The sequence below is a fragment of the Pleurodeles waltl genome, chromosome 1_1 (assembly GCF_031143425.1).
Source record: "Pleurodeles waltl isolate 20211129_DDA chromosome 1_1, aPleWal1.hap1.20221129, whole genome shotgun sequence".
In the NCBI taxonomy this organism is placed as follows: domain Eukaryota; kingdom Metazoa; phylum Chordata; class Amphibia; order Caudata; family Salamandridae; genus Pleurodeles; species Pleurodeles waltl.
In genome coordinates this window covers 356,799,491-356,822,354 of record NC_090436.1, presented here as the reverse complement: position 1 = coordinate 356,822,354, position 22,864 = coordinate 356,799,491, and the positions used below count along the sequence as shown (strand labels likewise).

Here is a 22,864-nt window from a genome sequence, read left to right as displayed (position 1 = left end):
TCATATCACCCTGACAGAGTTTCCACTTTACCCCATGGCTAAAGAACTAGAACTATTATTAACAGAAGTTGGGAAAGTGGCAGCCATAATAAGAAGCAAAGCTGGGAAATTGTTATGGCACCTTCTATATTAACCAAACTAAGGTACCTGATTATGAAGTGTTTAACTATTGAGATAGCCGCAAAGAATGTATAAAAAGCATTTGAAGAAGAATCACATGGGTACAGAAAGCCTTCCGTGGGTGGGGTAGTTTGATATTCACTTAAAACTGCTAAATATCTTTGCTAAACGGTTTAAAACTTGACAATAAATGAAGCCTTTAAAGAACAGAAAAAAGTTTTAGAAAGTAAAGCATGAAAGGATCTTCAAAAGGTAACTAAGGAAAATAACATTATTTTGTTTTGGACAATAGGTGCCTGTACGTCCAGGTGGGATTGTGGTCTGGATTCCAATATTGAGATAGATGGGTCACTAATTTGTCTAATAGTAACCATAGTAATATTGACTCAAATAACATAATTAAAACCCCATAAATGTCATGACTCGGCTAGGTTACCAATGGATGTATTTTATCATAATATTGATCACTGTATACCTCTCTTGCTGCCTTTTTTTAACAGCATATTTACCTTTCATATCCTCCCTCCCCTTTGGGCCACACTATTTTCAAGAAAAGCCATAAGGCAAGGCCCAGTTGTTGTAGACTGATTTCTTTGCTAAATTCCAATGCAAGGACGATAGGCTGGTTTATCACAACACTGCATACCTGAGATCAGGCTAAAGCTATATCCATGGACACCCAGCATAGTTTGAAAAGAAACTGTCCTGGATATGTAGAATCAATGCTTAAAGCTCCATCTTCTGAGTTCTAAATATACTATTATTCTGTAAGTAGATTGCATTGGGTTTTATGGACTTTTGTGGTACAACTTTCATGCCTGCTAACATGTTAGTTTCAGATTTATAAACTTGGTGGCTCATAACCTATGCAGGAGGAGCCTTAAAGAAGCGGCATGTTCTGCTGGTGTGCTGTATAAACCAATGTACTTTGCCTTGTTTTGTCCTCTTTACAAATGACTATGGGCGAATTGCATAAGACTTCCTCGACTACCAGCGTTATTCTGTAGATGTAGGCCCATCTTTATACACTTGCTTTCGGTAGGTAATGCCTTGCTGTGTTACTCCCAAAGCAACATACAAAGCGTTAGATTTGTATACTGCTCTGTTTCCTTGTAGCTACGTTTGTGCTGTATCCGTCTCCATACACACGCAACACATAGATTAGACAGCTTGGATAAGAATTAAATATGCTGTATTGACCTGGTGATGGCACTTTGTAATTATACTTGTTATTTCATGAGTACTATAAATGTTATCTCTTAACTTTTTTGTCACTGAAATCTGTTTTGATGATTTTATTAGCTGAATATATTACTGTGTATTATTGCATGTTCACCTCCAGGATGTTTTATGCAATATCTAACATCTACTTTCATTCATTTTGTCTCCTCCTAAAACTTTTCACTAGAGTCAAAATTAAAGTTGAACAAATGATGAAAAATTAAACCCCATGTCAATTTGTTTGATATGTTTTAAAATTCATGTCAACTGGTTTCATTCGAATTACAATCTATGTCAATTCATCTGATTCAAGTTGGACATATGCTCCAAAGTTACATAAAGAAGCATGAGGATACTGAAAAATTTGATTCTGTATTGCATGAAATGTGGTCCTTCTTGGTGCCAACTAATGGTTGATATTGGTAGTAAAAAGTAATGATAAAACAGAAAATGAATAATATTTAACTCATACTAACGTCCATCGTTTTAAGTACACTTTAAAATGCTATCCACCGCAAAATGACTGACTACATCCCTGTAAGCGAAGCAATCAATTACAGCTAGAAACTTTGTTGCTTTCATCAATTTGGTATGGATCCAAAGAATTGTCAAGATTTTTTTTTAACTAAAAAGAATTTATTAACAATGTAAAATGTATTATATATTACAGTCTGAGCTAAATCCAGCATGCCCTATAAGAGTTGATAATATGTTACTGTGCAGACACCATGCTTTAACCATCCATGAAAACAAACTAAGATCATATTTTGCTTTACATTTCAGGGGACTTGTTGACTTTGGAACACCATCTTTAGACAGGATAACTTCATTCTTCATACATCATTGGGTTTAAAGGAAATAAAATACGTGTAAGTATGATATAGTAATGGCGATATTGTATTTACAAGTCATACATGCTTTCCATATACGCACAGGTCCTTAACCTCTGTATAAATAGTAACATAAAAATACATCTGTGATTATAAATTAAGATATCTTTCTTTTTAAACTGCCTATGTTATTATTCTGCTTCTGTGTGGAAGACTAAATAGGTATGGTAACAAAAAACACAATGAGTTTTAGATTTGTTTCTTGCATAATAATATATCTGTTTGTTGTTATCTGGAGGTACCAACATTTCTCTGTATTTCATAATTGCAAACATAAAATTGTTTTTATTATAATAGTTAACATTTCACCAGAGGATATACAGTAGTCATAGCATTGCACGTGAATAATTTGCCCAGTTTGCACATAAAGCAAAATTAACGTAGTACGTTTTATCATCCATAATGGTGGCGTATAGGCATCAAACAGTTGAAGGCAAGCATGCAGGGTGAAATTTAAAAAAAGTGTCCGTAAAAAATATATAACAATTTATGCTCTTTCTCCAGTTTGACTCTTGAAATGCAAGTATTTTATCTGTGACTCTGGTGAGCAGGAAAAGGTGGAGTGGAAGAGATCAGGCACCATAGAAAATCGTGGATGGAATACTTCAAACCAATAATGTTCTGCTGTGATATAGGTTACTGGCAGCTTCAGAGATTTTTCAGAGCAGACATATCTTGATCAAATATAGCGAGGCCATTAGAAAAAAATCGATATTGATTGCAATTGTGGTTAACACGTGGCTCATTTGCAAGACGGTGAAGTTGTTTGGCATGCCACAACTGGCCAATAACAAACACACATTGCTTTTTAAAATAAATTCTAAAGTCAAATTATATTGAATTCATTGAAGTGGTGGAAGTCTTGGTATTTCAGAGCCGTGTTGATTAGCTGGTGACAAGACAACACAATCCAAAGAACTTTCGCTTCCGTCTTCTAACTAGTGGATAAGGAGCCAGGTTCAGGAGGCTGCTATCATCTGAAATAATAACAAGAGGATCTCAAGTTTAGTGATGAAATGAATGACCAGTCCATAGACACAATTATTATTCATATGTGCAGATGTTCAAGATACTTTGTATTTCAAATCTGTTTCAATTCAAAAGACTGCCAATGAAATAATGTTAAGATTTACAGTGAACATGGCTCAAACTATCATCAATGACCCTTGTTCTTTTAGGGTTTAATTCGCAAAGCTTTTTCAGTGAGTAGTTGTGGCATGTGTGATTCACACCTGAAATTTCAGAACTATCATATTCCTATTCAAGTACACGAATCATAAATATTTAAAAGGGGCACAGAGTGTGACATGATATGGAAACTTTGCGTTGACACACGGATACAAACACTGACAGATGTATGCTGTCACTTAACCTCTTGGGTGCCCGGGACGTAATGGTTACGTCCTCGGTAGCACCGCTCGGGTGCCGAGGACGTAACCGTTACATCCTGCACCAGGCCCCCTTCTCTGGGCAGGGATGGAAGGGAAATCGCTTCCCTTCCACCCCCGCCTCCACCGCCCAAGTGACATCTGATGAAAGCATTTCTCTTCCGATCGGGGGATGGGCAGAGAGACATGAAAGGAAAGGAAAGGCTTTTCCTTCCCTTTCATGTCTTTCTGAGCATTTCAGCAGCCTGATCGTAAAGCGACCGGGCTGCAAAAATGCCCACTAGACACCAGTGAGTATGTTGTTTTAAAAGTAAACAATGAAGAGGAGCGACTCCTTGGACAAGGGTCGCCCCTGGGGGGCATCTTTTTATTAGGCCTTTTCCAGCCCCCAGGGGCAGATCGGCCTATTTTAATTAGGCTGATCTGCCCCCAGAGAAGGCAGAATTCACTAGGCATCAGGTATAATTTTTAACAACTTTTTTACACATCAGGAGCGACCCTTGGGGGTCAAATTTATTTTAGGTAATTTCTGCCCACCTTAGGGGCAGATCGGCCTATTTTTCTTAGGCCAATCTGCACCCAAGTGGGGTAGAAACCACTAGACACCAGGGATTTTTTTCATCCCACCAGTTTAACACAACAGGAGTGACCCCTTAGGCAAAGGTCTCTCCCCTGGGGGCAAATGTATTTTAGGCCATTTCTGCCCCACTAGGGGGGCAGATCAGCCTATTTCTATTAGGCCGATCTGCCCCCCCCAGGGGGACAGAAACCAATTAGGTACCAGGGATTGGTGTGTGTGTTTTGTTTGGGGGGGCAGCCCCTTGGGCAAGGGTCGCTCCCCATGGGGGCACATTACTGTTGGCCATTTCTGCCCCCCATGGGAGCAGATCGGCCTATTTTTGTAAGGCCCATCTGCCCCCAAGGGAGGGCAGAAAGCCCACCAGAGAAGATTTTTTTTTTTTTTAAAAGAGGGTGGGGGAATGGCCATACCCCACCCCAAATAAATGTGGACAAAGTTGTCCTGGCCACCGGGGCAATTACCCCCGATCCACTCCCTGGTGGATACTAAAAGATCTTATCCCAACAGCAAGCAAGAGGACATTTAATTATTTTGGGTTTTGGTTTTACATTTGAGCCATGAGAGCTTGTCTAACTCTCAAATATCGTCCCACTTGGTATGGTGAGAGCTGCACTTTTTAGACTTTTAGAGGCTGCCATGTAGAAACATCTACGAGACCTATACACGTCTGAAAATTAAACATCTGGGTGAGTCCAGGGTGTTATGCTTCACATGCACCCGCACCATTTTCTTGCCCACAATGCCCTGCAAACCTCTAACTCTGCTTAAAATCACACATTTTTCCCACATTTTGTGTGATGGAAACTTCCGGAATCTGCAGGAATCCACAAAATTCCTACCACCCAGCATTGTTGCATCTATACCGATAAAAATTCTGCCCCACTTGTCAGCCTATTCTATTAACTTTTCAAACTGCCCTTCTGGACCCGCTTTGGTTCCCCCTCAATTTCAACATGTTTTTATCTCTTTCCACGCACTTGGCCCACCTACACAAGTGAGGTATTATTTTTATCGGGAGAATGAGGGGAACGTTGACTGGTAGGAAATATATGCCGGTGCGGTGATCCCACACAGAAATGTGTAGAAAATGTGATTTGTTTGCTACATTTTGAAGTTTGCTGAGGATTCTGGGAAAGAAAACACTGGGAGATCCACTCAGGCCACAGCTCCTTGGACTCCCTCGGGTTTCAGAAATGTCTGGGTTTAGTAGGTTTCCCTAAATGGCTGCTGAGCCCAAGATCAAAAACACAGGTGCACCCCACCCCGCAAAAACAGGTAGTTTTGTATTTGATCATTCTGATGTGTCCACGTAGTGTTTTGGGGTATTTTCTGTCGCGGGAACTAGGCCTACCCACAAAAGTAAGGTACCATTTCTATCGAGAGACTTGGAGGCATGCTGGGTGGAAGGACATTTTTGGCTCCTCTCTCATTTCAGAACTTTCTTATCACTTAAATGTGAGGAGAAAGTGTTTGTTTTCCCAAATTTTGAGGTTTGCAAAGGATTCTGGGTAACAGAACCTGGTGAGAGCCCCACAAGTCACACCATCCTGGATTCCCTTAGGTGTCTAGTTTTAAAAAATGCACAGGTTTGGTAGGTTTCCCTAGGTGTTGGCTGACCTAGAGGCCAAAATCCACAAATACACATCTGATTTCAATGTAAAAATGTAATCTGTCCATGTTGCGTTTCCTGTTGCAGGCATTAGGCCTACCCACACAAGCAAGGTACCATTTTTATTGGGAGACTTGGGGGAACACAGATTAGAAGAACAAGTGTTATTGCCCCTTTTCTTTCTCTAGATTTTTTCCTTCCAAATGTAAGACAGGGAGTAAAAAGGACGTCTATTTGAGAAATACCCTGTAATTCACATGCTAGTATGTGGACCCCGGAATTCAGAGACGTGTAAATAACCACTGCTTCTGAACACCTTATCTTGTGCCCATTTTGGAAATATAAAGGTTTTCTTGATACCTATTTTTCACTCTTTATATTTCACCAAATGAGCTGTATATCCGGTTTGGAATGAAAACGCATTGCAAGGTGCAGCTCTTTTATTGGCTCTGGGTACCTAGGGTTCTTGATGACCCTACAAGCCCTATATATCCCCACAACCAGAAGAGTCCAGCAGATGTAAAGGTGTATTGCTATAAAACATCTGCCATAGCTGGAAAAAGTTATAGGAAAAAACGTGGACAGAAATGGCTCATTTTTTCACCTCAATTTCAATATTTTGTTTATTTTAGCTGTAACGTTCAGTAGAAAAACCTTGAAGGATCTACACAAATGACCCCTTGCTGAATTCAGAATTTTGTCTACTTTTCAGAAATGTTTAGCTGTCCGGGATCCACCATTGGTTTCACACTACAACAGTGGCAAAGGGACACAGAGAGACAGATATTAAGAACAAAGCACAGACACAGGTACTGGACACAACCACTGACACTGGGATATTCACACAGAGACACCGACAGAGGAGGCATTGACATTGGCACACTGACATCGTGACCTACGATTCTCTACATGATGCTGTGAGAGTGTACACCGTCCTGATTTACCCAGGAGTGAGTCTCTGTTGAGTTTTTGATCTTTATGTGGCCTCAACACTCACAACCATCATGTATTTATGCTGAGAACTGTTCTGGTTATGCCTTTGAGACTCAAAGCAGTGCTCCTTGGTTCATAGGACCACAACATGCAGGTCCTTCCCCAACCAGGGTGACCACCCCAGCTCAGAGGATTACATAAGACTGGCTATGGTGGCAGGAAGTTAGTTGCTAATGGCAGGACAGGCAATTTTTATTAACTGTCCTCTGCGGATGAGAGAGCAACCTACTGGTCTCACCAGTTAAAAGGTTGTACCCAATCTTATATAACTGAGTGCTTTACTACAGTGGTTCCCAACCTGTGGTCCGGAACCCCTGGGGTGTCCACAAAGCCTCCTCAGGGGGTCTGTGACTACTTAGAAAATTAAATGATATTAACAGATAAGGCCCCCAGATTTCAGTAATGACTCTGTAGTGGGTCCCTAGATTCCAATAATGATTCAGTGGGGTCCCCGGGTTCCAGTAATGATAAAGTGGGGGTCCACAGAAGTCAAACGGTTGGGAACTGTAGAATATTATTGGTGTGGGTTAAAATGACTGGTGACAGTTGCACTGTCAAGCCAGCCCTAAAAATTAATGTAGGTTAATTATTGTCCTTCGACGATCTGTGCTGCTGTTAGAGAAAAACACCATAAATTATTTAGTTATCTAGACCCTGACAGTTCAACCTCAGGCAGCTGAATAAATGAACAAAACGATTGCAGCTGTGTAGAGGGCAAGCACTTTTTTTGTGGAGGCACATATCTTATGTCCAATCAAAACGTACTTCTGGCTCCCAACATATGGACGGAGCGAAAGCCCATCTCCTGTTGATTCTCACATAATTGTCTGGCAACACCTGCACTGTCAACCCAGACCATAAAAAGGGAGCACAGCACGGCAAGGAGACTATGATGATCCAGTGTTGCATGGTGCATGGCCCGGCTGCCCCCAACAGGGCCTCGAGGTTTCCTCTGCTCCTTTCCCTAACCTACGAGAGTTTGGTGACATTTCCAGCATGGACTGTACAAAGGTTGTATGTCGGAACGCCGCCTGCCGGAACAACGAGTGCCTGAACATCGAGGTCGGAACAACGACCTCGTTGTTACCACTAATGCCTTTACCACGAATGCCTTAACAACGATATTTCGTTGTAAAGGCATTCTTGGTAAAGGCATTAGTAATAGGCATCCATTGATCCTGCATGCGTCACCCCGACCCCCCACCCGCCCCAAAACCTAAAACCCCAACCCCCAGCCCAAAACCTAAAACCCCCACTACCCCGCCCGCTCCAAAACCTAAAACCCCTGACCCCCCACCACCGCCCCAAAACCTAAAACCCTCTGACCCCCCACCCCACCCCAAAACCTAAAACCCCCCGACTCCCCACCCCCACCTCAAAACCTAAAGCCCCCTGACCCCCACCCCGCCCCAAAACCTAAAACCCCCAACCCGCCCCAAAACCTAAAACCCCCCACACCCCCCACATACCTGAGTCGTCGCCTCGTCGTCCGTGCCGTCCTCCTCAGCCGACTCCCTTGTTTGTGCCTTAACCACACATGTTCGTTGTTCAGGACATGCGTGGTTAAGGCACAAAACAACAAAGTTGTGGTTAAGGAAAGCGTTGTTCCGCTTTCATTAACCAGGACTTCGTTGTTACAGAGTCGGCGTAGAGGACGTTTCCCCTGTACAAAGCCCCTATTTCATTTGATGTCAGTGGCCACTGCATTGCTTCCAGGTCATCTGCTCACGCCAAGCGTGAGCATCAGAATGAAGAACTTTGAAATGAAGTAGACTTTAGAGACCTACCGCTGGGCAACCGACCAGAAAGGAAGCTGCTAACTAAGGCTGCAGCGGTCTAGATTCATTCTATTCCTCAGATTAAATCCATGGTCATTAGAATTAACATAGCTGCATTCCGCCGGATTTATACGATTCGTACTGGTAGAATACAGTACCCTTTCTTGTTAAAGTAAAATCACTGGCGGAGCAATCTTTTATTGTCTTTTATTGTTGTCTATGTATCTCAAATCCCAAAACTAGTTCTGAAGCTGATATGCTAATACAGGAACAGTAACACAAACACTGGGAGGCACACACACACACTGGCACATTCACACAAAGACGTGGAGACATTGCGTGAAAACACTGACTTTATCACAGGGACACTAATTAGGGAGCACAGACATGGGAAACTGAGACCAGGCTCAGTGTTCTGGAAACACTTTCAGTGGGTACAGGGACATGACAGGGGGACACTGCAACATGGAAGCCAATACTGAAAATATGATACTCACATGGACCCCAGGATGCCGATATTGTCACAAGCAGACTGACCTGGGGGCACTAACAATGTAAGTACTACTGCATTAAACACTAACACCTGTCATTCACAGCTCTTTGAAATTGCAAAACTGCACTAATTAGCTCCACTTGAAAACAAGTTGTTATTTAGTGTTCATAGCTGTGGCAGAGACACGGACATCTGGCCCAATATCCTGTTTATATTAGCAAAGAGGACACCAGGATATCTTTCAAATGAGAAGGAAGGAGTGTCAGACGGATGGCGGCTGTACCTCCACTCTGTTAGCAATTGTGAGCAGAGCAGTGAAGCAGAGAGTGGGTGAATGGCCTGCCTGCCCAGTCCCTTCTATGCATGACTGAAGCACAGTGGAAGCAGTGGACACTGGTGTGGAGTGCCGGTGTGGCAGAAGACCAGGCCCTGCACCCAGTGTCCGCTGAGTATGGCCAAGACTGGTTGTAGAGTGTAGCCAGGTGGCACATCTAGAGCCTGCTGCGCATAGCCAACGGCAGGGCGCTAAGGCAGTGTTTTCTAACCTGTGGTCCTGGGACCCCTGGAGGTCCGCGAAGCCTCCATAGGGGCTCAGTGACTGCTTAGAAAATTAAATAATATTAGGAGATTAATGAAGAGTATGTAAATAAAGTGGCTAAATGTACAATTAACATTTTTTAAACATGTAAATGTTAAGGAATTAGAAATTGGAGGCTATAAATCAAATTAGTACCCTAAGATTGATTTGTGAGAGCAGTGCAGGTGCATTAAACAGACTATAGTATAGACGATGTATAGCTTCAATGGAATTTAGTAAAGCTCTAACATTCCAATAAAAATTAAAATGTGTATTTTTTTATTTATATTTGTTTGCAAATTGAATAAAATATGTCATCATTTGTGTATGTGTTTGATGGAACGATTGTTTTCGGTATTTCTTGTGTACAGTTTTGTGGTTTAAATCATCAACAATAGTTAGGCCAGGGTCCCTGGCTTACAGTAATGAGTCAGTGGAGGGGGGGGGCAGATTCCATTATTAATTTAGTGGGGGTCCCCAGGTTCCAGTAATGATAAAGTTAGGGACACAGACGTCAATAGGTTGAGAACCACTGGGCTAAAGTATATCATAACACAGCTTGGAAAAAAATAACAAAAAATAAATTGCTGAAGGGGTATGAGTTATTGTTAAATCAACTAATAACACAAATGACGTTTGTTAATGAAAGGCACAGAAATTTCCATTAAAATGGAAAAGGGACAATGTAGCTACAATATATAACCTAAAAACATGGAAATTGCTAGTTAAGGTAAACGCCATAGACATAAAACCTACCATGCCATGCTAAGCTCATAACAGACCTTACATACGCGGACATAATGATGTCATCATTTACATCAATGATGGCATCAGATATGACATCAATGAATTTCAGCCTTCTTTAGGTTTCATATCGTAGCCATAGCTTTGTATCAACTAAGGTTTATGGGAATCTCGATGTTATTTAGTAATTGGTGTAGAGTAGCATCAAAGTGAAAAGATAAGTCTCTCTTCTCTTATATGTATTTTGGCTTGGCTGCCCCAGAGTTATGCCTCTTCCAGAGAAAGAAGACACATGCAAGTGCTGGAGCTGCCTGCTTTTCATTACAAATGATGAGTTGCTTGATTTGTTCTTACGTTCTGTATCCTATTATTTTTTCTGTTGTCAACTGACTCATTCAGAGTTTCAGCGGTGGTGACTGTGGTGGTGATCATCCCTGGTTCTACGAGTCGTTATTTCAGAAACTTGTAGCATATAAGAGCACTGGCTAGCTCGGCTTCTACTTCCCCGCGCTCTCCCTCTACACTCAGGGGCTGGTGTCATCTTAGATCCCAGTTTGACACACTGAATGTGTGGGCACCCTTTGAAATCTCCTGCTTCTGATTTGTGTGCTAATGGTGGTACTGAGAGAGCGTATTTTGATATTACATATTATAGACGTGAAATGCTTATGTCTAACAATGCTGTATTAATAAAACATTCATTAAAAGTGTATTCATAAATATGGAGAATCGTTCATATGTTTAAACTAATGTCAACTGTAAGAAATAATCGTTTATAGTTTGCCTAACTGAGCACATTAAAACGTATAAAACTGCATACATTAGAACTCGTATATCTTAAGTTAGCATGAGCCAAGCAGAAGCTGTGTAGCTCTCATATTAAAAGCGTATTTTTTCCTGTCTCTTCAGTGTGCGGACTTGCAAACGACCATGACCCAGCTATTGTTCTTTCTGTATTAGTTTGAAACATGGGGACATTTTCCCATCCGCATGCTAGCATCTTTTAGTATAAAATGATTGTGCTTCGAAACATTTGTAGATACTTCCAAGGACAATGAGACGAGGGAAAGAGAACTTTTAACCTGAGACGTGTGCCAAGATGATGAAGTAACCCCGGATATGCCACCTACGGAAAGTCGATTATGAAGACCAATCAGAAGACAGGACAATCGAGAGATGACAAATGCATTACTTAATGTATAATTTGATAGGTTAACAATGATGGGGTGTATTGACTAACCAATAGAATTTTGGGGGAATGAATCACGAGAAAGGGATAAAAACCCATGACACAGGAAATAATCATCATTAGGTAGGGAATGATATTGATTACATCCCGAAACTCTGTCACACTATTCTGTGATCTGAGACTTAGAAAAAACCATCCTTGCCCATTTTACTGCCCCTTACACTTTTCTCCTTACGAGGAGAGTGTCCTGCCTCTAACTTAGATAGACTGACGGCGATCTAACTGATGTCCTGAAGACGAAGACTGATCCTGAATGCTGACTTAATCAGAGGAGGGTAATTATAAAATTACTAATGAAAATTCATTTTGCCTTTCTTTCTAGGTACCAACTGCTGTATGTTTTAATAGAGACCTTAGCTAGAAGTTTTCCAAATTGGTGTTCAAAATTGTTTTGCATGACGCCCAACATGCTAATGCTAATTAGAGGTTAGACGAGGTATTCATTCTGACTGACAAACTGACGTGACTGACATGGTGCTATGCTGAACTAGTATCTTAGAAAGTTCGATGTGTTATAATCCGCTTATATCTATCTGATTGTCTATGCTACTGACCTTTGCATTATCGAAAGCTTATTGTGGTTGTCATCTTGTAATCGTGTTAATATGTTTTTGACTTTGAGATTAATGCCTTTGCTACTAGATTGTAATCAATAGGGAATAAAACTCATAAACTTCATTAAGGTGTGGTTATTCATGACTGAAAGGTCATGGTTGCGCCGAATGTTTATTAATGTCTAAAGTAAGAGATATTTTGGTGTTAAACGTTGACAATGTTATTGACATATTGATTGATATTTTGATCAGTTATCTCGTCCTACGGTGTCTCACCACTGGGCCCAAAGATTCATTGGCCTAAAACGAGTCCTGATGTGTATAAATTGACATAGACGGACGCGTTAACAGTACCACTCAGGGTTTTTCTCTCAGATGGACCACCATTTTAATGCTATGAAGGTAAATGGTTTTGTACTTTTCATACGTAAACAGTCTTCATCTGTGGCTGGCTTGCTTTTCATCTTGGGTCTACAGACCTGTGGCTGTGTGGAGCATCAGTACTCATCTTCTTTTGGCCGACTGACTTTTTTGCCATTCCTGCATGACATTGCTAAGCCTCTGTTGACTCCATTCGTAAGCAGTTAATTGCCCTGTTCTGACATCATGGTCCCTGTTTGTGGTGAGCCGTATGGGAAATTGGGTGTCTGTGCACAGATTTTGGCGATGTTCTGCCGCAATGTTTTTCTCCAACAATGCTGGAATAAGAAGTGTTTATTGGTAGCTTACTCTTTAGGTCTTTCCATCCTCACGGTCAGTGTCTTACATAAGGAATGTGACTGGTATAACAATAAGTCTTTCTTGTTTGGTTATCTGCAGCTGGTAGGCTGATTGGTTTCTCTTATAGACCACTTTAGACCTTACTCTATTTCTTGGTATATAATATGTATCAACTGCTAACATAAGAAGGATCTAGACGCTTTAGCATGTATGTTCTTAGATGAAATAACAAAGCATACATACTTATTGCCCACTCGGCAGAGATGCCACCCATTGGTTGCTAAGTACCAGGCAGGTGCTTTTAAAACTGCACTACTCCTGCGGTGTTGGCAGGATCTACGGACTGCTTGTTTTGCCTGTAAGGGGGTGAAGAAACTACGGGGCATATTTATACTCTGTTTGCGCCGAATTTGCGTCGTTTTTTTCGACGCAAATTCGACACAAAACTAACTCCATATTTATACTTTGGCGTTAGACGCGTCTAGCGCCAAAGTTCATGGAGTTAGCGTCATTTTTTTGCGTGAACACCTTCCTTGCGTTAATGATATGCAAGGTAGGCGTTCCCGTCTTAAAAAATGACTGCGATGCATATGCGTCGTATTTATACTCCCGGGCAAAAATGACGCCCGGGAGTGGGCGGGACTAAAAAACCCGCATTTGCGCCGGATTTTAGCGCCTGGGTCAGGGCAGGCGTTAAGGGACCTGTGGGCTCAGAATGAGCCCAGAGGTGCCCTCCCCTGCCCCCAGGGACACCCCCTGCCACCCTTGCCCACCCCAGGAGGACACCCAAGGATGGAGGGACCCACCCCAGGGACATTAAGGTAAGTTCAGGTAAGTATTATTATTATTTTTTTTTTGTGGCATAGGGGGGCCTGATTTGTGCCCCCTTACATGCCACTATGCCCAATGACCATGCCCAGGGGACAGAAGTCCCCTGGGCATGGCCATTGGGCAAGGGGGCATGACTCCTGTCTTTGCTAAGACAGGAGTCATTTCAATGGGGGATGGGCGTCGTAAAAAAGTGGCGCAAATCGGGTTGAGGCGATTTTTTTGCCTCAGCCTGACTTGCACCATTTCTGGACGCCCATACGCCATTTCCCCCCTACGCCGGCGCTGCCTGGTGTACGTCGTTTTTTTTAACGCACACCAGACAGCGCCGGCGGCTAACGCCGGCTAACGTCATTCAATAAATACGGCGCCCGCATGGCGCTTCAGAATGGCGTTAGCCGGCGCTAATTTTTTTGACGCAAAACTGCGTTGGCGCAGTTTTGCGTCAGAAAGTATAAATATGGGCCTACATTTACTGACAGCCCACGCAGCAGAGAGGTGCCCATCGGTTGCTAAGCAGCAATTTACACTGTTCCTGCAGCGTGGCAAGGATCAGTGGACTGCTTGTTTCGCTCGGCAAGGGCCCCAGAAACTACATTTACCAACAGCCCACATGGCAGTGAAACCACCCATCCGTTGCTAAGTACCAGGCAGGTACATTTAAGGCCCACACTACTCCTGCGGTACAGGAAGGATCTATGGACTTGTTATTTCGCCCAACGGGGCCACAGAAACCACATTTACCGACAGCTAGCATGGCAGAGAGGCCGCCCATGGGTTGCGAAGCACCGGGCAGGGCCATTTAAGGCACGCACTACTACCACGGTGCGGGAAGGATCAACAGACTGTTTGTTTTGCCTGGCGGGGGGGCCCAGAAACTACATTCACCGACAGCCCGCACGGCAGAGAAGCGGCCCATCGGTTGCTAAGAGCCAGGCAGGTGCATTTAAGGCCCACACTGGTGCATGCCCAGGGCCGTCTTTGTAAGGAAGAGGCTGGGCTGGGCCACCCCTTAACATCATACCATAGGTATTGTTGCTTAATAATGTACTTTTCCTGAGAAAAATTGTTGTGAATTTGGAAAGCCCAAGACTCTGGTGATTCCATCAGGGGCTCCAAACACCACTCTCGATGGGTTTTTAGAAAGATAGGTGGGAGTTACAACTAAAAAGATCGAGCTCCCTGAGCACCGTTTGTCACTCTCTTCCCTTCCCATCGTGCCCCAAAGCCCTTTACTGGCCATAATAGAAATTAAAAACTGCGACATTAGTGCTACAGCCAATACCCCAGCTGCTGAGCAAGGCACAGGGGTCGCAGCAGCAAGAACCCCTATAATGGAATTAGGGGAGGCACAACTTAAATCCCACCCCAGTGGCATCATAACCGGGGGGCAGGTGGGAAAAAGGAAAAGAGCCGCAGCAGGCACCAAGCCTAAGAGGCTGTGCATTTCAACTGTCATCCCTAGGCAGGATAAAGGGATGGCAGAGGGGGACCTTTGCTTTGATAGAATGAAAGATTTATGTAGTGACCTTATGGAGTCCCTGCTGGGTAAGCCTGACCCTAGCAACGACCGCCTTATGGGCCATTGAAGTCCAACTAAGCAAAATGAATTCCCTACCTGCTGCTCAACAGTCGATTGGGGTGCAACCATTTGCTTCCTCCTCAGGAGTCATGACCAGAGGCTATCTACCCTTTGCATATATAACCCCCTAGCATAGTATCGGATGGCACTCATCTTACAAACAATGCGCTGGTATCTCAACCAATGGGGGCCGGGAGATATCAAGTGGGAGTAGATTCAACAGTAAGGAATGGTCAAAGGAGAGTAGCAGGGTTAAAGTGGCTGATGAAGTTACCAAAGCCCTGGGGAAAAAGATAACTTCTTTCCCTCAACTTCCCCCTGAATGTACCCCCAACGTCATTGTGCTGAAGGATGTTGCAGCTCTACTTGCATCCACGCACAAAGATTAATCTGCCCTGAGAAACAAAACAATCCACTGACTCAGAAGTAAGTCGAGGTGGCCCAGAGCCATTCAAAAGAGGTGATAATGACTAGAAGAACCTTCTGGATCGTCCCAGGTAAAAAAGAGGCAAAGGGTGACTGTGTGATCATTAATTTTAGATTCCTTAACTTGGTGAAAACACTCTTACAACTTTTCGGTAGACAGATTCCGTCCCCAGGATCCATACAGGTGTTGCCCTTGGCCTATTTTTATAGTCCTCTGTCCTGTCAAGGGTAAATGCTATAACAAATACCAATCGCACAGCATTTGATTTGCCCACATGTACTATAGAAACCAGAAAATCATTGGAACCACTGTCCACCCTGAAAGATCTAGATGACGATGTCCAATAATGGATTTGGATCCTGGGGTAGTTGACTCTAAACCCTTCAGTCAGGAATCCACTCAGCCCATGGGTAAAGGAGACATGTCCACAACTCAGGATTTCAATCTCGCATGTGCCTTATACATAACCCAGCAACCACAGATCAACTCAGCTTTGCCCACACTTCAAGAAGCAAGCCCAGCCAGGAAGGCTCTCATCCTTATCTTGTGGAATATTGCGGGACCCATCCAAAAATTTCAAATCCTAACTAGGTCAGCTTTGTCAACCTTTTTGAAATCATATGCTGTCAAGAAACATGGCTGATGGAAAGCTTCTATATTGATGGTACCGTACAATTTTCCAACAGGAAATGCCCTCAAAGGTGGGAAGAGCCAAAGGTGGAATTGCTACTTTTTCTCTGTCAAAATTACTGAATTCCAAGTTTCACAATGTGGGCCCTCCCCTTATTTTTTGAACTGGACATTTTGTTGATTTTTAATATAACATTTTAAAGCAGACCTCAAGTGATGTGATTGACCAACTTGATTGTTTTTTAGATGATCTCTATCAAAAATCAAAACATACTGCCTATATAATATAGGTGGGAGATTTTAATATTCTTTTATGTCATTCTTCTGATAACGTAGTGTGTGGTTATAGTAATTTATAGGAATTTAAATAATGATAATGCCAGCCATTTTAAACACACAACTTACGGTGAAGCACTAACAACTTGACGCTGAAGCATAATTTAAATTTTACCAGTGACGTGCCGTAAGGAGAAAGCTTCCCAGGAAACCATACTGGGAGCACTACTGATTATATTATATTATCAGCTGAGCTCTCTTTTCTTTTAGATTTTGATGTGGTCAGCAAATGAACAAGCGACCATAACCCTCTTGTTATTAAGTTTAATTCCCATCTTAAGCGCACAGGTCCTAAAAATAAAGACAGAATTCAGTTCTCAAACACTAAGAGGTTAAAGATAAAATGGGACAAGGTAGACCCAATTGTGTTTAATCAAGATATTGTGGTAGAGAACAGGACTCTATTTTAACTTGTTTAACTGATAAGATAGGGTCCAATAAGATACATGCTGAATTAAACAACACCTGTATGTCCATCTCAGATACTCTAAGTTCCAATAGACCCTGTCGTAAGCCTGCCCCTAATCGGTGGTATAATTTGGCTTGTTCCACTGCCCATAAACAGTTGATCGTGGCCCTGAAAAGATAACCTTGTTTAGTATATGAAGGTAAGGATGCAAGAAGGTTGTATAAATTGATCTTAGTGGAGATGAAAATTGAGATCAGGAGTAAGGCACTGAAGGACCTCGTAGCGGCAGGGAAGCCAAGGGATAACTCAAAGTTTTGGGAAGTTGTTAACCAGCCTTTTGTTGTAGAGCTAGATATACCTATCACAGAAAACTGAATTACTATGGATTCATGGATAACTCACTTCTTTTCACCACATAATCAGTCTACTAATACGGTTTTAGACCACACCTTAAATAGTCAGAACCCCCAGGACTTCTTAAATCCTACCAATATGTAGGAAGTGAATCTCGCCATTAAAAAATGCATCCCTAAGAAGGCTCCTGGCCCCGATGGGGTCACAGCCAACAATTTTAAATATAACATAAATTTGTCGGCTTCTTTGTTTACAAATGTTTTTAGATCTGTTGTGTCAGGCCCCATTCCTCATTCTGGGAGGATGGCTACCATTGTCCCCATCTTTAAAAAGGGGGATAGTTCCTGGCCGACTTGATATAGGCCAATTTCCTTACTGGACTCCAGTGCCAATATCTGGGGCTGAGTGTAACTGCCTCACCTAGAAAATTGAGGAGAGAGAATAATGTTTTGACGGAAGTCCACTACGGGTTCAGACCTGGTATTGGCAACATTGAGTAGTGTCTAAACCTCTATATCATAGCAGGGAAGTATGATACAGCTAAAGGGAACTCTTTACACCTGGCCTTTATTGACTTATCCAGTGCCTTTGACCTAGTGAACCGTAACAAACTATGGGATAGAATGGGAATTGAGAAAGAACTTCTTATCCTTGTAAGGCGCCTACACCAGGATCTTACAGTTCCCCATGTGAATGCTCCTCTCAAATCAGCTCTACCCAGGGTGTTAAACAAGGGTGTATCTTGGCCCCTTTCCTTTTCCTGCTTTATGCTAATAGGATCAACAAATATTTAGCAGAAAATGGAAAGGATTTGACATGCATGGGAAATAATGAAATACTGTTGGAACTGAGGTTTCTGGTTGTCAGAGCATGCACCCTGTACAGGCAGGAACCACCACTTCTAGTCAGGGTAAGCTAGATACACCCTCTGATAGCTTGGCACACAGCAGACAGTCTTATCTGAAGAGGCAATGCGTAAAGTATTTGTGCAACACACACAAACACAGTAACACAAGGAAAACACCATAAAAAGGACTCCACACAGGTTTCGGAAAATAGAGCATATTTATCTGAGTAAAACAAGACCAAAACGACAAAACTACAATCAGTAGAAGTGGAGATATGAATGTTTGAAGATTAAACTAAAAATAGTGCTTAGAAGTCACTAGCGGTCAAAAGGTTACTTGAGGTTGCGTGGTACTGGTGGAAATCCAAAGTTCAGGCCAAACACGAGGGAGAGTAGGCCGGCTACAGAACCCACGCAGGGTCAGCTCAAAAAGTACCTTGGCTGGAGCAAGTGTCAACGTCAATGGGCAAATGCGAAGGAGATGTGTTAATATTTTTCAAGCAGTCATGTCCTGGCACCGTCATCAAGCTCAGTGGAGATGAATTTAATGCGCCATCGTTGGACCATGCAGGCTGTGAAGTTGTTGTCGCCAAACAACCTCTGCGTCGTTGTTGAAGGACCGATGCGTCGGTTCCGACTGGTGCAGTGGAGACAATGCATCATTTTTTTGCAGAATTCAGCTGCAGAACCTACTTCTGAGGCCCACGACTGGAGCGGGCACCTCAGGCAAATCAAATCAAATCAAATCATTAACATTTATAAAGCGCGCTACTCACTCGTGCGGGTCTCAAGGCGCTAGGGGGGAAAGGGGGGGTTATCGCTGCTCGAACAGCCAAGTCTTTAGGAGTCTCCGGAAAGCGGAGTGGTCCTGGGTGGTCCTGAGGCTGGTGGGGAGGGAGTTCCAGGTCTTGGCCGCCAGGAAGGAGAAAGATCTCCCACCCGCCGTGGAGCGGCGGGTGCGAGGGACGGCAGCAAGTGCGAGGCCAGCGGAGCGGAGGGGGCGGGTGGGGACGTAGAAGCTGAGGCGTCTGTTGAGGTATTCCGGTCCCTTGTTGTGGAGGGCTTTGTGTGCGTGGGTGAGAAGACGGAAGGTGATCCTTTTGCTGACTGGGAGCCAATGCAGGTGTCTCAGGTGTGCGGAGATGTGGCTATTGCGGGGTACGTCGAGGATGAGGCGGGCCGAGGCGTTTTGGATGCGTTGCAGGCGGTTTTGGAGTTTGGCGGTGGTCCCGGCGTAGAGGGTGTTGCCGTAGTCCAGGCGACTCGTGACAAGGGCATGGGTCACGGTTTTTCTGGTGTCGGCGGGGATCCAGCGGAAGATCTTGCGGAGCATGCGGAGAGTGAGGAAGCAGGCGGAGGACACGGCGTTGACTTGCTTGGTCATGGTGAGAAGAGGGTCCAAGATGAAGCCGAGGTTGCGGGCGTGGTCTGCGGGGGTCGGTGCGGTGCCGAGGGCCGTGGGCCACCAGGAGTCGTCCCAGGCGGACGGGGTGTTGCCGAGGATGAGGACTTCCGTTTTTTCAGAGTTCAGCTTTAGGCGGCTGAGCCTCATCCAATCTGCGACGTCCTTCATACCCTCTAGGCAGTGATAGGACTCACAGATTGCAGAGTCCAGCAGCACAAGGAGAGTTGTAGGTAGTCCTTGATGTTAAGTTAATAATTTGTAGAGCACGCAAATGCCAATTGGAGTCTTGGCACTGGTGTCCAAACAGGGTCATAAGGGAAAAAAGGACAACTAAGGCCTAATTAGCAGTAGGGAAAGAAAGCCAGGTTTATAATTGTTTTCTGGACTTTTTGAGATTTGGCTGGGTCCTGAGCTGGTCAGGTAGCGCATTCCACCATTTGCATGTGGTATGGGAGAATCTTCTTCCTCCCCAGTGAGCCTTTTTTATTCTGGGGATGGCTACCTTTCTCGCCGCAGTAGACCGCACATTGTGAGTAGGTAAATACTAGTCTAACTTTTTTGGGGAAAAAAGAGGGCCGACTTTATGTATGGTGTTATGGGCCTTGAACTTGATTTGCTCCCTAATTGGGGGCCAATGCTGTTCGAAAATGGTTAGTGAGATTGAGCTAAATTTTGGAATGTTCATCAGTACTCAGGCTGTTGCATTTTGAAGAGTCTGTAGTTTTGTAGGCGCTGTTGGGTACCTCCATACTAAGCGTTGCAGTAATCTAGTTTTGAGATTACCAGAGCTCATACGACTGTTTTCTGCAGCCCTGCGGGAAGAAAAAGGAAGGACTTTTAAAATGAGGAAGTAGGAAGTTGTTACCTGAGTGACGTGAACAGTGAACGCTAGTCTGACCTCAAAAAAGACCATTATTTGCTTTTTGTACCAAAGGCGAAAGCGACCCTAGATTGGGAGGGCACTAGGCCATATTCCAAATAGAGGAGTCACTGCCGAAATCAACACCTCAGTTTTATAATTTAATTTCAAACACTTTTTTTTGCATCCAATGAACAATGTTACCCATGCAGATGTTAAATTGTTCGGCTACTTTTTCCATGTTAGAAGAAAGGACACCAATATCTGGGTGTTATCAGCATAGAAAAAGACTGCGAAGCCACACAAATACGTTCAATTAGAAGGGTAACATACACATTGAAAAAGGTGGGACTTAGCGAGGATCCCTGGTGGACTCCGCAGAGGAGTGTGAAGGGTCTGAGGTAAAGTTCTCTTTCTATGCTATTGATTAAATATTCTATGTGCTTGTCCTCAGATCATTCTAAATAAAAATTAAAATTCCCCAAAATCGTAAAATTGGGTAAGTCTATGCATGATTCCATGAGATCGATTAAAGCCTGAGTGAAATTTTCCCTTGGGCCTGGTGGGGGGCGGTAGCTTAGCAGGCAGTTAACGTTATAAGTATTGTTTTTTTTTTAGGTTGAACATTAGGGCTTCACAATTTAAATGCAAAAGGGCTTAAATGTAGCCTTAAAGTGATTGCCGTGTATAATTGTAATCACACCTGTCTATCAGCTCTGATTACATTATAGCCTTCTGGGATGGCTACATTAAAGTCTGGGTCAGATGCAGCATCGGCCCATGTCTCTGTGAGGAAAGAGATGTCAGGGCTCTCTAGCTCCATAAGGTCAGAGAAATCATGCCTGTATTATATAAGTGACCTCATATTAAGGAGTAAACAGGAAAGTGTGCTGTCTGAGTGCTCAGCCTAAAAAAGAGGGTGTGTTGGGTGCCTTATGGTGCCATTCTTATGTGAGGTAAGACAGGGTTGAATGCAAATGTAGAAGTTAGGCACGAATACTGATTGGCAGGTAAGTTGAAATTATGTAAAGTACATGACCTTTGTTTCCAATAATCAATAGTTCTGACCTGGAGTAGGTTTGAAAGGTGAAAGGGTCAGGGGTCCTGGCGCATGGCGCAGCCTGGCTGCGGACAGACGCAGATGGGCGTGCCTTTGGAATGCTGTGCGGACGTGCTTCCGGGTCCTGTAAGAAGGCTCTGGTTAAGGGGTGAGGCCAAGCAGAAAACTCATGCTAGGGCGTTTCAATTTAAAACAAGTAATGGGCAAAAGAATGGAGAGTGCAAACGGGGGTCCAGCAACCTCCTTTGTGCAGCACAGGCTCCACTGTCCTGCAAAAATACTGGCACACAAAAATAGACTAAAATAACAGTGCTTAAACACGCAAATCATAAAATGAATAAAACTGGAATCAAAACCTTCGTAATGGCGTATTACAAGTTTAGGAGCCAGGCACCTCCCAAAATGGCTGCTAAGGGTCTTCAAAGAAATTAAAAGTCACCTTCATTTAGGTAACGCTGTAGACACTGCACTGATGGACTCTTAAGAGGGCCGTGTTTAAAAGCCATGGCCATAGGCGGGGCTAAGCAGGAGAAGTGCACTAGGGCGCATTGATTTAAAACAAGTAATGGGCAAAAGAACAGAGAGTGTAAACTGGGGACCAGCAACTCCCTTCGTGCAACAAAGGCTCCCCTGTGCTGCAATGAACACTGCTAACAGAAACATAAGCTAATATAACAGTGTTTAAACAGAAAAATCATAACATGAATAAAACTGGCATCAGAATCTACGTAACCGTGTAATTAAAAGTATGTGAGACAGGCACCTCCTAAGATGGCTGTTAAAGTCCTACAAGGAAATGAAAAGTTGCCTTCAGGTAGACAGGGCTGTAGACGCTGTGTGGATGTGCTTTCTGGTTCCTTAAGAGGACCATGGTTAAGGGGCATGGCCAGACAGAGGGTAAAGCGGGAGAAGCACACTAGGGTTCTTCGATTTAAAACAAGTAATGGGCAAAAGAATGGAGAGTGTAAACCAGAGTCCAGCAACTTCCTTTATGCAGCAGAGGGTCCCCTGTGCTGTAAGAAAACTGGTAACAGAAAAGTAAGCTAAAATAACAGTACTTAAACAGACAAATCATAAAATGAATAAAACATGCATCAGAGCCTTTGTAACAGCATAATCAAATGTTTAGGAGCCAGGCACCTCCCATGATGGCCACTAAGGGCCTATAGGGCAATAAAAAGTTGCCTTCAGGTAGGCAGCGCTGTAGACAC

The 22,864-nt window shown here is 43.4% G+C and overlaps 1 protein-coding gene across 3 annotated transcripts in view; it reads right to left on the bottom strand.

Annotated features, from left to right (window-relative positions):
* Window positions 1-1,961: 1,961 nt before the first annotated feature.
* Window positions 1,962-22,864, bottom strand: part of RGS7BP (regulator of G protein signaling 7 binding protein) — a 657,220-nt gene continuing 636,317 nt past the window's right edge. For 2 of the 3 annotated variants that reach the window (XM_069222694.1, XM_069222711.1), the window contains one exon: window positions 1,962-3,208. In XM_069222694.1, the coding sequence (XP_069078795.1) occupies window positions 3,191-3,208 (18 nt within the window). In that variant the 3' untranslated portion in view covers window positions 1,962-3,190. The remainder of the gene's footprint in view (window positions 3,209-22,864) is intronic. The other variant, XM_069222702.1, reaches the window with a different exon arrangement.